Source organism: Culex pipiens, chromosome 1 (assembly GCF_016801865.2).
Source record: "Culex pipiens pallens isolate TS chromosome 1, TS_CPP_V2, whole genome shotgun sequence".
NCBI lineage: Eukaryota > Metazoa > Arthropoda > Insecta > Diptera > Culicidae > Culex > Culex pipiens.
This window is the reverse complement of record NC_068937.1, coordinates 27,373,855-27,391,551: the sequence shown is the minus strand read 5'-3', so window position 1 is coordinate 27,391,551 and position 17,697 is coordinate 27,373,855. Positions and strand designations below refer to the sequence as shown.

General features: G+C 44.7%; 1 protein-coding gene across 1 annotated transcript in view; it reads left to right on the top strand.

The window, feature by feature from the left end:
- The window catches only part of LOC120413324 (vesicle-associated membrane protein/synaptobrevin-binding protein), a 44,073-nt gene that overhangs the window by 13,577 nt on the left and 12,799 nt on the right, over window positions 1–17,697 (top strand). Inside the window, exons 2-3 of the mRNA XM_039574097.2 lie at window positions 14,679–14,831; window positions 14,894–15,127. Of these exons, the coding sequence (XP_039430031.1) occupies window positions 14,679–14,831; window positions 14,894–15,127 (387 nt within the window). The remainder of the gene's footprint in view (window positions 1–14,678; window positions 14,832–14,893; window positions 15,128–17,697) is intronic.

Genomic DNA, 17,697 nt, shown 5'->3' with positions numbered 1-17,697 from the left:
CACTTTAGATAATTTGCAACCTCCCCTCTTAAAGTGACTCAGCCAAAAAGCCAACAAAACTCCCCACCGACGGGTTCGTGTATAAAAGTGATACCTTTCGAGTCGGCCCAATAACTACGCCACGGATGACGCAATAAAGTAATTTATTTAGCGGTGGTGGGTGCACTTGGGAATTATATGTTTTGCTCGTTGCGAGAGAGAAAGAGGAGCCTTCGGCACACGCAACCAAACCTGAGAAACATTGTCGTTTTACAGTAGGTATGTTTCAAGTGGTCGCGCGATGACCGGCTAACGTAACTAATCGTAATCTATTTTAGCTAGTCACTTTTTGGGGACGGTGCCTTATCAAAATGTGGCGTTGCCATGTCCAGGGTGACAACTCTGTTTGAAAATTTAAAAGAAACTTTTTATTTGATGAATTATTCCCTCTAGGTTCATTTGCAAAAAAAAGTTCGTCCGTCAAAACAAAAAAATAAAAAGTGTCGACCACGGGAATCGAACCAGAGACCTTTGTCACACAGACCCAATGACTTAACTGCCTCGACCACCACAGCTTGATGACCAAGGTGTGGTCAGAAGTCGATGTACGACACTTGTTTGAGATTTATTGTTGGCACTGAGTCCGCAATAAATAGGGGGATGGCGTCGCTATTTTTAGACCACGTTTTCCACTTTTTCTCATCGAAACCGACTACTTTATCGACTTCATTTTGCTGGGCGAGATAGGACGCCGTCTATTTTTAGACGATGACTCAGCACTTTTACACTCTTGCACTTAAAAAAACCAGGTGGCAGCACGATGTAACGCCACGTCCCTATTTTGGATGTAGAGCCTTTATATCTGATACTTTCCCAAAATATCGAATTTCATGAAAAAACTAACATTTTCATTATTTGCAATATGGTTATCAAAAGGCGCGGAATTTTGTGGGCATTTTTATTGCGCCTTGCAGAAATTCCTAGAGTTTTGTGTCAATCGTGCTAGGCCTAGATTTTTTCATCACACTGTTTTGCAGGACTGAGAACTGTCAACTTTGCGCACTTTGCACCTCAGTAGAGTGCTGCGGGATAATTTTCATCACAGTTGGCAAACTGATTTTCCATCACACCATCAAACAAAAAAAGTGTAATTCATCGACTTCTGACCACAATCTAATCAGTTAGCTGTGGTTGCCGAGGCAGTAAAGTCATTGAGATGGTCTGTTGAAGGTTTCTGGTTCGATTCTCGTAGCAGAAACTTGTGAGTTTTATTGACGGTTTTTTTTTTTCTAATGAGATCGAGGGCATAATTCTATCAGCCACTTCGAGCTGTGTTCGCTGAGTCCATAAACGGTACCATTATTCTCATGGCTCGAGGCCATGATTTCTAGGTCGATTACTGCCCAATTTTGGGTGATGGTTAATTAAAATTACGTGGAATTGGCTGTAAACTCAACAATATTCTGGAAAAAAAATAGATTGTGGATGAAAGAAATCCGTATATTTTTCAGTATGATCGTTTTGTTGTTTTCAGTTCTTAGTTACCCAATTATTGACTTTATTACAAAAGTGAAAACACCTGAATGACATTGGAAGATCGCTCCAGGGTAGCGAAAGGTAACCAATCGCCCTCTTCAACGACACAAACTAGCTACATCCCGACAGCAAAGACCAGAATTCCACAGCAGGAATAATCAGTGGTAATTGTCTTCTTACACCTAGTATTTTGCCATTCCTGGGACTACCCGGACAGTTCCAATAAATGTGGTCAAAGCCATTTTTAGAGGTATTTTTTGGACAATTTTACTGATAACACTGACAAATTAAAAGAATTCAGTTTCAAACAAAAATCCATTGGAAAACATGCGCCATAAACTACTGGGGCCCAAAATTTGAAGCTTTTCCAAAATGTATTTCCAGAGATATGGCCATATTAGTGTTTTTCGTCTTATTTTTACCCTATTTTTTCCCATTAAATTTTTGGTTTTATACAAAATCATATACTGAACATCAAATTCGAAGTCACGGCTCGTTCTCGCTCGAAAGATCGACAAGTCGTCAAGTCGAAGCATAAACGCCAGCACATTTAGGCTTGCGCGTGAAAATGTTCTTTCTGGTTTCTCATAATAGATCGACAAAGTGCAATAGCGATACATATTTTTTTAAGTTAATCATAGACTAAAATTAAAGACTGAGTACCCTTTATTATTTTTTCTAATAATGTCAATCCAATATGTTTTTCTTAATTAAATTTAAATATCTTGCGAACCCATAATGTACCTCTGAAATTTAAAAAAAGGCATTTGAGGTTTTGCCTAAATATATTTGAAGCTTTAGGTCAAATTCTCACTAGGTGGTATCATTTTGTTTCTGAAAAATTAATTGCACCAATATATTTGTCGGAGTTTCATCATTTTGTAAGAAAGACTCTATTTCACCTCTGGTGATATTAAATCGGGTTTTTTATTTAAAAAAAATATATTTATGAAAATATGAGCAATTTTATAAAATACCATATGTTGTGAAGATTTGAGTATCCTGCAACAACTAATCTAATAAAGTGAAAACGCCTGCAAAAAAAAAAAGTTTTGTGAAAATTTGAATATTTTGTTCGAAAAACGCTGAAACAGTAAAAATATGAAAATTATAATAATACTAAAATCAAGTGAAAATGCATACCAAATTTTGCATCGTTTGATACCCATATTACAAATTATAAAATTAAAAGCTATGAGGGGCAATCCCTAAATTCCAAAAATAAAGCATAAAATCAAGCCTTACATCTTGAGACGGCTAAAAAACATAATTTATGAGACACTGAAAAAAATTGTTTTTACAGAATTGTAACTTTTTGAAGCAGTTATTAAAATTTCGCAACATTTTAAGAATCTTTAATATAAAAATACTGTGTATTTTTCGAAGATTTTCCCTTAATTTAAAAATAAGCTCTTTTAGAAAAATATGCTGCTTCATTTTCGAATGCGACCTTGATTTTTATTTTAAAGCGAGTTTTTGATTTTAAATTACCATATTTTCATGTTTTTCCAGAAAATCTCCGAAAAAAAATCAGAAAAACATTACAACTGTGCTAGAGTTTGAACCATCCTAAACTTTAACGCAAAAAAAAATGCATTTTAAGTCCCCTGAAATATATATATTTAGAAAAACAAAAAAAATCTCCAGGTACCTATAAGATTCCTGGTCATAACCTACAAATTTGCCGAAGAAACCAATTCGATCAGAAAATCTTATCTCCAGAAACAAAGCAATTCGCTAAATTCCAAATTCCCTATTATTAAGTTTCAAATCAATTCTGACATTTGATGTGGTCGAAATTAGTATTTTGGGCATTTTCAAATGTGTCTCAGCAACGATTGGTCATTTAAGATTATGTCTTTGCAACAAATTAGTCCAAAAAATTTAAAAATATTTCATAAGAATGGTCAAGCTTGGTCGACTTTTACAGGAGTAACTCTCTACGTTTTCGAAAATCGATATTTTTGTTTGCTTTTATTTACAAGAAACTTAGTCCATGCGTTTTCTATGTCAAAAGAAACCATTTTGCATCATCAACATTTTGCGGGAATTTTGTGATGTAAATGTTCGAAAATGTGTATCTTGAGCAGGAATGTTCTGATCGATTTGGTGTCTTCGCCAAAGTTCTAGGATATGATTAAAACTTTTCAGGAAACTGTTTGTAAGTAAAATTTGAAGCTTAAAATTACAACTAATCCAATAGTTGCAAACATTTTGGATTTTTTTTCCACAATTTTCTAAAATCATGTTTTTTTTAAATTGGCAACACTGCCAAATGAATGTTGACCAACTTGTGCCATAGCTAAAAAGACGGCGCACAGTGGTCGGAAACGCAAATTTAGCAGGAATAATTTATTTCCGCTTCAAGGATGCTGTTCCGGATCGAGCCCTTCAAATTGTGGACTGTATTGCGGGGGAGTTCTTCTGCTCGTCCAGAGCACACACGCAAGAGGTCAACGACCTCGCACCAAACTTTCTTCACCCGTAGGCCGAATAAAAACACAAGTTGTTGTGCGGAACAACTTTATTGCGCGACAAACGAACGGTACAAAGTACGCGGAGTTCTACTGAACTGAGCCGGTCGAGTATCGGCAAGCAACTTAAACTTTATTCTCAAATGTAAACACATTGAACCCGTAGGGCTCTCCCGTACGGTCACTCTTCTCTCTAAACATACTCTCTCTTCTCTCACGGTTCATCTTGAAACCGATCTAAAATATAGGGCAAACGGCGCAATGTACAAATAAACTTAATTTCTAAACATGCCGCCCGCCTTGAAACCTGTGGTTTCAACCATTTCAAAAAACCTTCTACCTTCTTCTTCCACTAATACTAATTACATGTCTAATATTCTTAGGGCTAACTTCACAACACTTCAATAATTCATTCGAACTTCAACTGCTGTTGTAAACAAACTGCTGCCATCGTGGGGTGAAAATCGTGGACGATGCAGCTGGATTGTGCTGCAATTCTGCTTCTACTGCAACTCTGCTCCCTGCATCAGGTCACCTGCTGCTTCGGTGCTGCCGGTGCAGCCTTCTCGTGGGGGTCGCCGCCGAGTAGCGGTCGTGGTGGTGTGGTTGTTGCCGTTGCAGCCTCTGCTTCGCGTTGTCAGCATTCGCCATATCGCTGGCCGTGTGCTGACCTTCTGGTGCAACCTTGTGCTGCGAATCTTCGGTGTGGGTGGTCGCATGCTCCAGCGGACCACGCTCTGCTTCGGGTGGGACAAGCTGTCGACCACAGAGTGCACACGGTTGGGGTGCAGGTGCATCGGTTGATGCCTTCTTCTTCTTCGTGCGGTGTGCCATCTTGTTGATGCTGTTTCCGTTGCAGGTTTCCTCGGGGAGAGATTTACTGTAGTATTCTGGTGGAGATTTCTGTAAAACCGGAACAACTTACCTAGCCAGGTAACGATGATACTGGGCCCGCAGGCCATAAAGGTGTTACGCTGGTGGTGTGTTGTTCGGCGGTGTTCTGGTCGTCGCTGTGCTGTTGTTGCGGACGAGGATGCGTTTTGTGCGGGTGGACTTTCGGACGTCGATGTAGTTGGTGGTGAGCCTCGGACAGAACTTGGATGTAGTAGGTGTATGTAGCGTGCGTAAACTGGAACAACTTACCCCACCAGGTGAATTCTGGCGCTCGATCCGCAGATCATCGGTGAATTCCTGGGGGCGTTGTCCTTCGCTGGCTTGGGATGTCTTCGACTTCGTACTTCGTGGTCGTCGGGGAAGTCGATCGGCGCATGAGCTGGCCAAGCTCAATGCCGAACGAGCAGCCGAGACCGACTGGCAGGATCCATGGGTCCTCCAGTGAGACGTGGTAGCGTGGGAGGATTTACTACCAATGATAGGGTGTGATTAACGACATGACAACATACAATCCCAAAACCAGGTGAGCGCCTTGCGCGCTCAGCTCGGGCAGACAGGTGTCTACCGAGTAGAGAGACTGGATCGCGTCCAGTGAACTTTCTTCTACGACAACTTAACATGCACACATACATCCTACAAACACCAACATAACCTTCGAGAATGGATGACGCAGGAGCGTCGGGGTGCACAGCGAGTGCTTAATCAGACGTCGATTGATTTAATTCTTGGTTGTCCCGAATGGGAAGCGCGCAGACCTTCGAGATCGCTCGATCGAAGCGTCCGGTTGCCGTGCGAACGGTCACAACGCGCACGTTGCCGTCCGTTCCGCGAAACACGTGCAGTACTCGACCAAGTTTCCACTTCTGGGGAGGCGCGTTTTCGTCCTTGATCAGCACCATCGTACCAACGGCGACGTTGTTTCGCTCCTTCGTCCACTTCGTCCGACTTTGGAGGTTGGACAGGTACTGCGTACTCCACTTCTTCCAAAGTTGCTGCGTAAAACGCTGCGCGTTTTGCCACATTGCCAAGCGGTTTTGTGGCACTCCTTCCAAATCTGGCTCTGCGATGGCCGTGAGGGGACGCTGGATCAGGAAATGCCCGGGCGTTAGCGCTTCAAAGTCCTGCGGGTCGTTACTGATCGGCGTCAACGGTCTCGAGTTGAGCACAGCTTCGATCTGCGCTAGGGCAGTTAGCATCTCGTCCATCTTCAGTACTTGCAGTCCGAATGTCTTCTTCAGGTGAGTTTTGAACGACTTGACCTGCGACTCCCACAGGCCGCCAAAGTTCGGTGAGCGTGGTGGAATGAAACTAAACTCGATCCCATCTTCCATCGCGGTCTTCGTGACGACATCCTGGAACTGCTGCTTGTAGAACAGCCGGTGCAGCTCCATCAGGTCGTTCTTCGCTCCGACGAACGTGGTGGCGTTGTCGCACTTGATCTGCAGCGGTTTGCCGCGGCGTGCCACGAACCTTCTCAACGCTGCGATGAATGCCTGGGACGTCAGGTCGGAGACTAGTTCCAGATGGACAGCCTTCACAGCGAGACACACAAATACGGCCACGTAGCACTTCACAGGCTTCGCCCTGCGATTCGGGTAGCTGACGAGGAATGGGCCACAGTAGTCCACGCCCACGTGGAGGAACGGCGGCGCTGGATTCACTCGTTCAGCAGGCAGATCCGCCATGATCTGCTCGATCACCTTCGGCTTACTTTTGAAGCAACTGATGCATTCGTGGATGACCTGTCTCGCTAGGCTGTGGACGTTGACAGGCCAGAACTTCGAGCGGACGCTCGCAATGAGCAGCTGTTGCCCTGCGTGAAACAGTCTTTCGTGGAAGTACATCACTACCAGTCGAGTGAACGGATGGTGATGGTCCAGAATGAGGGGGTGCTTCCGGTTGGTCGAGATCTTCGCGTTCGAGAGACGGCCACCGACTCGCATGACGCCATCCACCAGTTGTGGGTTGAGGCGTGCAATCTTCGACGTTGGGTGGACCACACCATCGGCCTTCAGGCAATGCATTTCTCCAGGGAAACATTCTTCTTGCGACAGTCGAACCAAAAACAGCACAGCTTCTTCTATTTCTTCGGATGTCAGGAATCCAAATCTCCTAACAGCTCGATTCTTCGGTGAAAGGTTGAACTTGGACCTTTGCAGCCAAGTCACCAAGCGTACCAACTCCATGTACGAGCCACACAGTCCAAACAACCAGTGCGGAGGTCGCACTTGAGTGGGAAATGCTGGGGTGACACGTTCTTCCAGTATTTCTGGGTCGAAGTCCGCCAAGGACACACGTTGTGTTCGTGGCCAATTCTCCCGATCTTGAACGACCCAGCGCGGCGCTTCGTAGAAGTCGGTTCGGTACTGTAGTAGCGCCGGCGACATCCCTCGCGAGATGATATCTGCGGGATTCTCTTCTCCAGGCACGTGTCCCCAGATTGCGTTCCTCGTGATGTGCTGAATCTCCGAGACCCGATTTCCAACGAACGGCTTCCAACGTGACGGGGGTGACGCAAGCCATCCAAGCGTGATCATCGAGTCCGTCCAGCAGAACAACTGTGCAGCTGGTAGAATCGACTGCACCTTCTCGTACATGTGGGACAACAACAAACCAGACGACAACTCTAAGCGTGGAATGTTGACCTTTTTCTTCTTGCGCTTCAGGTTCTCCATCGGAGCTACCTTGGACTTGGCCAAAAACAGTCGGCACGTGACAGAACCGTCAAGCGCAGTGCAGCGAAGGTAGAGACCGGCACCGTAAGCTCGCTCTGAGGCGTCACAGAAACCGTGGATCTGGATCTCGACGCAATCGGTGCTGAACCCAATCCAGCGCGGCACCTTAATCGTTGCGACCGCCATCAAACTCATACGATAGTCTCTCCACAGCTGCTGCAGCGATTCGTCGAGCGGTACATCCCAGTCGCTCTTTATCCTCCACAGCTGTTGGCAGATTATTTTTGCTTGAACGACCACCGGAGCCAAGAAACCATCGGGATCAAACAGCATCGCAGAGTCCGAGTGGACCGTGCGCTTCGTGATGGGGGACAGTTCCGACTTCCATTGTGGGAGAACGAAGCAAAACATGTCGGTTGACACCTCCCATCGTAATCCCAGCGTCTTCACCGTTGTTTTCGCAGGATCGATCTCGAGCGTGCTGCGCTCGTCCTTCAGGTGCTTCGGGAGCCGCTTGAGCAGCTCTGGGCAGTTCGAGTTCCACTTCCTCAGCGTGAACCCAGCTGAATCGGTGACCTGCCGGACTTCCTTCATCAGCGCACTTGCTTCTTCGATGCTGTCTGCGCCAGACAGCATGTCATCGACGTAAAAGTCTTCTTGGATGACGCGAGACGCCACTGGATGGCTTTCCGCGCAATCCTCTCCAAGCTTCTTCAAGCACCTGGTAGCGAGATACGGAGCGCTGGACGTTCCGTAGGTGACGGTCGAAAGCTCGTACGTCTTGACGGGCTCGTCTTCGTTGTCTCTCCAGTAGATGCGTTGCAAGCGTTGGTCGGACAGCGTCACGCGAATTTGCCTGTACATCTTCTCCACATCAGCGATCAACGCGACTCGATGCAAGCGGAACCGTAGCACGGTCGAGAGGAGATCGCTTTGCACGACTGGTCCTACCATCAACGCGTCGTTGAGGGACACACCACTGGAGGTGCCGCAGGATCCGTCAAAGACCACGCGCAGTTTAGTGGTCGTGCTGTCGGGTTTCAGAACTGCATGGTGCGGCAGGTAGTAGACGGGGCCTTCTCCGCTGTCCTCCTTCACTTCTCGCATGTGCTTCATGAGCAGGTACTCATGCACAAACTCCGTGTACATGAACTTCAGTGCGGGATTCGTCGTGAACCGCTTCTCCATGCCGATGAACCGCTTCATCGCCATGTTTCTGGACTCGCCCAGCTTCTCGATGACTCGTTGCTTCTTCGGCAAGGTCACCACGAATCTTCCTTCTGCGTCTCGAATCGTCGTCTTGTTGAACAGCTCTTCGCACGTGGACTCTTCCACAGAGTGGGTGCTGTTGACGTGACACGACTCCAGTTCCCAGAACCTCTCCATCAACTCCTTCAGGTCAACTGTTGAGCTGACGTAGGTTGCCGTGCGTGGGATACTGGGCGACGATGCGGGAACCTTTCCAGAGATTATCCACCCAAGCACAGTCTCTTGCAGCGTCGGACCGTCCTCGACGATCTTACGCCGACCAGCAGACAGCAGATCGAGGAAAAACTCAGCACCGATGATCATATCAATGGGACCAGGTTCTCCGAAGTGCGGATCAGCGAGGATGATGTCACTGGGGAGCATCAACTGGCTGACGTCGACCGGTGTGGCGGGTAAATCACTGGAAATCTTCTGCAGCAAGTGGAACCGCATTTCCTCCGAGAACGACGAGATCGTATCCAACCGCGGCTGGATCTTCGCACGTACGGCCTTCAGCGACGTCGCCGAGCCGTTTCCGATGCCCTGTACTCTCAGTACGTCGGGTGTTGTCCGGAACTTCAGCTTCTTGGAAAAGGTGCTAGTCATGTAGCAGAACTCGGAACACGAATCAAGAAGTGTCCGAGCGAGCGAATAGTTTCCGAACTGGTCTTCAACACGAACTACAGCCGTAGACATGAGGACTTGGCGGGACAGTGTGGGTGCATTTTGTGCGGGGAGGGATGCCGCATTGAGGGTGGTGGAATTGCGAGAGTCTGTGGGTGGTGGTGGGTGAGTGTTTCGAGAAGTGGATTGGTGCACGGGGTAGGAACTTGTGGTTGGTTGGGTGGAACTGCTCTGTGTCTGGCCTTGCTGTCTCGTGTGTTGTTGTTGTCCAGCTGCTGGGGGTCGATTTTGCGTATTCTGAACGGAGGATCTTCCTTGACGAGCGCCAGCAGGTGCCGGCGTGTCATAATGCAGCAACGTGTGATGTCTAGCGCAGCAGCGGGAACACGAACCACGAGAACATCCATCGGCGTAATGACCAGCATTCAAACAATTCCTGCACAGCCGACGACGATTTACTTCCTCCACACGTTGAGACACAGACATGTTTCTCAGCTTGCTACAATTGAACGGCATGTGAAACGTCTCTCCACAGAACAGGCAGCGCCGTTGTGACTGCGAGGACGTGTGAGCGGTTGAGATTCTCGATCGGTTCTGCCGTCCGTCTCCTTCGCTGGGCCGGTTGGCCTTGATCGATTGCAGCACCGTACACTGGTCACGCAGAAACTCGATCAGAACGTCGTACTTCGGCACAGCTTTCGAGTTGTGGTGCGATTCCCACAGACGCAGCGTGGCATGATCCAAACGCGCGCAGAGCATATGGACCAGGATAGTTGACCAGGCTTCCGTTCCTTCGCCAAGCTTCTTCAACATCTGGAGGTTCGTCTCGAACTCGCTGATCAAGTGAGACAGACCGTCACAGCTCTCCTTCCGCAGCGGCTCGATGTCGAAGATCGCGTCCAGGTATGCCTTGACGATGAGCTTGTGGTTGTCGTACTTTTTCTCCAGTGCTTTCCAAGCAACGTCGTAGCCTTCTGCGGAGAAATCAACCGACAGGATCTCTAGCTGCGCCTCACCTTGCAGAGCGGACCTCAAGTAGGTGTACTTGTCGATGTCCGGCAGCTGCATGTTGGAGTGGATGAGGCTCTTGTAGGTGTCGCGAAACGGGATCCAGTCCTTCAGCGCGCCGCTGAAGTTGGGTAGCTTGATGTCCGGCAACTTAATACGAGAGGTCGAACGATCGAAGCAGGATTCGTTCAGGTCAGCGGCAGGAGTGGGCTCAACCTTGACTGGGCGCAGCGCGACCAGCTTCGCCTTCACCACGAAGTACCTCTCCTCGACGTCACGAAGAGCCTTGTTGTACTCCATCTCACGCTGAACCACCAGATCAGCCAACCGCTTCTTCCGAGCCTCCTTTGACTCCCCAACAACTTGATCCTCATCCTCGTCGTCAATCATGGCTTCGATCTTGCGGCGCACCTTGAAGAACTTCCTCATTGCCTCCTCCAGGGTGTCCAGCCGAATCGAGATCTGGTTCTCATGCTCGGCCTTCTTGTACGCCTCCACGAAATCACCTACACCATTGATGGTCAGAATCAGCTGCCGCTCCTGCTTCAGCAAATCCTTCAACTCGTCCATTCTTCACCGCCTTCACTCACCGTTGACCGCCAAAAATCCAGAACACTGGAACCGCGAACACCGGAACGATCAACTCAACGTTCTACGCGACCCGATTGACAGTGGGAAGAGACAGCCAAGGTGGAGAACCAGCAGTGGACAGACCGACAGAGACCAGAACAATCCAAAAATCAGGGCTTGCGCAGGAATACCCAGACCACAACTCCGGAAAGAAACGCAAACGCGTAAAAAATCCAAATAAATCTTTATTTAAAACTTCTCTTGAAAAACGCTCATTCACTCAAACCCAAAATGGCACACACCTCACCACAGACACACACACACCTCATGCACCACATGCAACCCAATACTTCCTCTGGAACGCTGCTTGGCCCTCCTGGAACCTCCACACACACACACACAAACACTCTCGAACACACAGCTTCCAACAGCAGCGCAGCTTCCGTCCGCCGTAGAACAGCTCCCAGCAGACCACGATCGCTCCAGCTGCTTCTTCTCGTCAGCACCACCTCGCAGACAGCAATAAAAAACTGCAGCACAAAGCCGCAAATCACTGCGCGATGGCGCCAACTGCCGCGGACTCGCACAGTCCGAATCGCGATGGCCACTGTTCCGCGAACAGGCCACTTCACACGCGCGCGCACACAAAAAGTCCTTCCACTTCGGGCCGGCCACTTCGATCCGGTTCGAAGGACCAATGTTCCGGATCGAGCCCTTCAAATTGTGGACTGTATTGCGGGGGAGTTCTTCTGCTCGTCCAGAGCACACACGCAAGAGGTCAACGACCTCGCACCAAACTTTCTTCACCCGTAGGCCGAATAAAAACACAAGTTGTTGTGCGGAACAACTTTATTGCGCGACAAACGAACGGTACAAAGTACGCGGAGTTCTACTGAACTGAGCCGGTCGAGTATCGGCAAGCAACTTAAACTTTATTCTCAAATGTAAACACATTGAACCCGTAGGGCTCTCCCGTACGGTCACTCTTCTCTCTAAACATACTCTCTCTTCTCTCACGGTTCATCTTGAAACCGATCTAAAATATAGGGCAAACGGCGCAATGTACAAATAAACTTAATTTCTAAACAGATGCATTTTCGAGCTTCGGTGTCTAAGAAGCATTTGTTAAGAATAAAATTCTACATCTTTTGGTCAAAACGATATTAGGGTGGTCCAACAATTTCTACTATTTTCAAAAACTATCTTCGCTTCTAGATGAGATAGAGATGTACTTTCTTCAACAGTATTGTAGTACTAGCCATTTCAAACAACTTTGTCGAAGATACCAAATTTCTATCTCTTAATCTGATCATTCTACAGCATTTTATATGAAAAGCAGTAGGGTGGCCCATCAAAAAAGTGTTTTTATTGCGTATCTTTTTTGTATTATTTTTGGCAATTTTGGTGTCTTCGGGACATATTTAGAGCATAAAAATACGCGTCTTTTGGAATGTCAACGAAGTCGCTAGGTCATTTTGGTAAAAAGTTACAGCGTTTTTAAAGTTTTTAATAGGCCTTTTTGAAATGTTTGTATCTTCTCGAGGGGGACACAAAAAAATACGCTCTGCGGTGCATCTGAAAGCTCAAAACTTCTTCTTTAATATGAACATAACATCTCAAAAGGGTTTTTCTTAAACCCAAGTTACAGCGATTTAAAAATGGTCATTTTATGAGATTTTGTACCATGCTCTATGAGAAAATTTACATGAATGTCGCATTATTCAGTATCAAAACGGCTCTTAGTGAGCTCAAATGCAGGTTAAATTGGTTTGCGTGGTCGAACCTGGTTTTTATGGCAAATAGGGTGGTCTTAGATGACCTAGGGTGGTTCATATTCGTTCACTCTTATAAGATATGATTTTATTTGATTCGCATGGAAATAAAAATAAAAAAAAACATTTAAACAAAATTAAAATACATAACCTGTTTTAAATAGTAAAGTAGCTGAGGATATGATATCTGATTAGGGTTGCTCAAATTAATTAGAAAATAAAAAGATTAAAGATTCAAGATTTTATTATTTCTCTACGTTTTCGTAAATCGACTTTTATTTGTGTTTTTTTTTAATAGGATAAAACTTTCCATGCATTTTCTTTGACAAAAGGAGTCACTTTGTATAATTAGTATGCCAATACGAGGATCCTTTCCCAATTTATATCTTTTTACCAAAAAATGCAAATAATGATACCGGTGCATTTAATCAAAAAAAATAGTACCAGGTTTTACAACAAAACCTGAACACTAGCCTAAAAGATGTTTCCTAACAAATATAACACGCGTATTTTTATGCTCTAAATATGTCCCGAAGACACCAAAATTTCCAAAAATAATACAAAAAAGATACGCAATAAAAACACTTTTTTGATGGGCCACCCTACTGCTTTTCATATAAAATGCTGTAGAATGATCAGATTAAGAGATAGAGATTTGGTGTCTTCGACAAAGTTGTTTGAAATGGCTAGTACTACAATACTGTTGAAGAAAGTACACCTCTATCTCATCTAGAAGCAAAGATAGTTTTTGAAAATAGTAGAAATTGTTGGACCACCCTAATATCGTTTTGACCAAAATATGTAGAATTTTATTCTTAACAAATGCTTCTTAGACACCGAAGCTCGAAAATGCATCCCTGAAGCGGAAATAAATTATTCCTGCTAAATTTGCGTTTCCGACCACTGTGCGGCGGTTTGGTCAAAAAAAGATTTTTAAAATAGTTTTGCAAAATCAGCTTCGCAGCGTTTCTTGACAGCTCGATTCAAGGGGACCATAGTTTATCCGTCGTAAAATGTCGTTTTGTCAACTTCGATTTTTTGCATTATGATAAAAAAAATAGCGAACTGGTTTTTTAAGCATCGGTCCAATTTTTTATGTTTAAAATGAAGTCTTTGGGTTTTTTCCAATATTTCGAATCAAAATATTTTCAAAATTCAAGATCAAACATGGAACAGCCAAAAATGTATTACAAAAATGTAGGTGGCCAGCCCTACTGTGTAGTTTTTAGCGCTGAGAGGATTCTGAGAACGGATCATATCCCACAGAATCGTCAAGGGAAGGAAGGATGCGTGGACATACCGTTACCAAACGCTCCGATGCTTGAAAATTTAAAGAAAAAAAAATTGACACAAGTATCCACCCTGACCACGAATAAAATGAGCTTTTTCGCGAAAAAATAAAGGCTCCTCCACTTTAATCAGGACTTTGTGTAATCTCATTTAAAATTTATGGTGTGCTTGTAGAAGTTGGTTGATGGTTGATGGTGGGTATCAATAGCTTTCTGTCTTCCTACTTGCCAGCCCGCAGGTCCTCTATTAATGATGGTAAAGAATAAGAAGAGGCAAACAGAAAGATAGCGATATATCGAAACTCGATGAGACGCTGTGACGACCTACGCGAATAAGAAAAGGTGTGTGTGTGTGGTGAAAATTGGAGGGAAACCTTATCGATAAAGTTTTGCGCCTTCGCCTTTTTTCTCTTTTTCGTATTTGCTTATATGCAAGTGTTCTTGTTGGCACTCAAGTTGATCCGCTTGATTGACGGGATGAGGGGTGGAGTAGGTTCGATGTTGAGAGATGACTCTTGATAATAATTTCAAGGTAGCTCGAAGCATCTGTCAATAGATTCACTTGTCCAGACTTTGAAAACTAATACCAATTTCCCTTTTTCTTTCCAGGTCCATTCTGCACAGCGGTTTCGTCGTTTATGCGATTAACCAACCCGACCGAGCATGTCATCCTGTTTAAAATCAAAACCACGGCGCCTAAAAAGTACTGCGTACGTCCCAACTGTGGCGTTCTGGAACCGAAAGACACTATTGAAATTACCAGTAAGTAGTATTTTTGAAATACGGTCCCATATAGAATTTGACGAGTTGAATCTCTTTTGCAGTTGTGTTGCAGCCGTTCATCTTCGAAGCGGCCGAAAAGAACAAGCACAAGTTCATGGTGCAGTCGATGATCATGCCGGAGGGGGACGTCCAGATCGACAGCGTCTGGAAGGACTGCAACCCGCAGAACCTGATGGACTCGAAGCTGCGGTGCGTGTTCGAGCTGCCCGAGGAGAAGGAGATGACGCTGTCGGAGATGGCCGAGCTGGGCGGGGCGAACAAGCGGGAAGCCACAGGTAAGGGAAGCGGCGGTGTCTTGGCGATGTTGGGTTGAAGTTGGGATTAGAAGCCAAGGTTTCCAATCTGTTGATTTTCAAGTAGATCATCGACCAGTTTCGGGAATTCGAAACGTGGAACTGCAAGTCTCTCAACTTCTTTACATAAACAGCTGGGAACACTCGTACAGGAAGTGTCCATAACACGACTTCAAGATTGTCATCGGCGACTTGAACGCTCAAACTTGTCAAGAGGAGACCGGCTATTGGGAGGTTCAGCGCCCACTAGCAGACGAACGAGAACGGCCTACGACTCATCGATTTCGCTACCTCCCGAAACATGGCCATACGTAGTACCTTCTTCCAGCACAGCCTCCTCTACAAGTACACCTGGAGATCACTAAATGACACGGAGATCGCAAATCGACCATGTTCTCATCGACTTCTCGGACAGAATCGACGTCAGAACCCATCGTGGCGCGGATAGCGACTGACGATATTGTAAACAAGTCGCTGTCTCGAGGGGAATTCCCAGACGCATGGAAGAGGACCTTGGTGATTCCAATTCCAAAGATTCCGGAATCGAAGAATCCGGAGGACCACAGACCTATCAACATGTTGCCGCTGTATGAGAAAGTCGTGGAGACAACCGTGAAGGAACAACAACTGATGGCGTTCATTGATCGTACTGGTGTGCTGCTGAAGGAACAATCTGGTTTTCGGAAACATCACCTCTGTGAATCTGAACCTGAACCATGGTGTCGATTTCTGGAAAAGTCAGGGAAAACCTGGAATTGTCAGGGAATTTTATTTGACCTGGAAAAGTCAGGGAAAGTCAGGGAATTTTAAGCTGGGTCAGGGAATTTTGATGATCTTAAAAATATTACTACATCATTTAATTTCTTTTTGAAAATTCGCCCTTGATGATGTATTTAAATGTCTTCCAGGCCAAACTTTACAACATTGATAATATTTAATTTTTTATATTGGTCAGTCCGGAAGGAACGCGAAACTCCATATAAAAATGCTTAAGAAAAGGGTCACGAAGAAAAGGAACAGAAACAAAAAAGTTGCATTTGGCATTACTTCGCACGTTGCTTGTTTGCAATATGTTTAGGCTTAAAAATCAAATAATTTGGATTTGCTTTGGATTTGCGTTAAACTGAAAATTACAAATTACTAGCGCACAAAGGGTGGGACAATATGAGGCAGTTGCCCCACCATACTCAGAGATTTGTTCTAAAATTGGTCGTTTGTTCAGCATATAAGGACCATAGAGAAAATTATACATTTTGTTAGAAAAATTTAATGATTAAAAAATTCATAAGTTAAAATATTCGAACATTTGAAAATTAAAAAAAAATCTAAAATTCTAAAGCTCATTTTGAAAATTCTGAATTTTTGCTTTTTTTTAATTGTTGATTTCTTATTTTTTAAATTCTTATTATAAAATAAAAAAAAAATTAAGGTTAGAAAATTTTCCAAAATTTCACTTTAGTATTCGTTATCTAAATTTTTATTTTTCTCAAGATTAAACTGAACTATGATTTAAAAATGATCCAAAGTAATCTTAAAATGTAAGCATAATAATGATGTGATGGTGAAATGAAATTAAAAATTAAAGAATAAAATTCAAGAATTAAAGAAATAAAACAAAAATTTATGGAATAAGCAGGGTTGTTACGGATGGCGCGAATTTGGCGCGGATTTCGTGCGTTAGCAACTTTTTTAAAAAAATTATTGAGAGAGATAAAATTACTTTCAACTTATAAAGAAAAATATTATCAAGGACCAGGATAATTTGTTTTTTTTTTTTCGTTGAGTGCAAAAACTTCGATTTCTTATTAATTGAATTTTCTTCCGAAAATTTTTGTTTGTATTTTCTCAAGAAGAAACGTCGAAAAAATGAAGATGGAGATCGAAGTAAGCCGTGCGCGAGATCGGATGCGTTTTTTCCGATGACGTTTTTTATCAAAGATTTATTTGCAAAAGTGAATTATGAAGATTAACGAAAAGGGAATTTTGTGATAAATTCGTCGGGAAGTTTAGCTCGTTCCGGAATTGTCCGAGTTTCGTGTGCTCTTCCGATTGGTGTCAACGGTGGCCAACGCGATCGTCAGCGATGCCAACCAGCAGCAAAAGCAGATCGAAGATGAAGGCTCAATGGTCCAGGATTCTACGGTCGATGAGCAAGTTGAAGGTTCAAGCGAGCCGGAGAAAACGCGGTAGCCAACAGGGATCTGTAGGAGCACCAGTAGCAAATCGGAAGATGGGGTTCTTCTCCCAGTGTAATTCCAAGGTCAACCCACTGACGAACTGACGTGCCACGAGCAAACCACATTTGACCGCAGTTGTCTTCTTCTTGTTTGGCGTTTTTTCTTCTAGCGAACAATCTGTCAACCGATTTTTCTCTCTTCCCTCTCGCTTCGCGCCAATGTTTACATGCAATGTATTGTTGAAGTCAGCTTAAACTTGCATGCGCTTTCAGCGAATCGAATAGCGCACTCCAAAAACGTTCTGAGCGTAGATTTTATTGAAACGACGCAGATAACAATTTGAAGCATAGTCGCACTATCGAAAACACGTGTGGG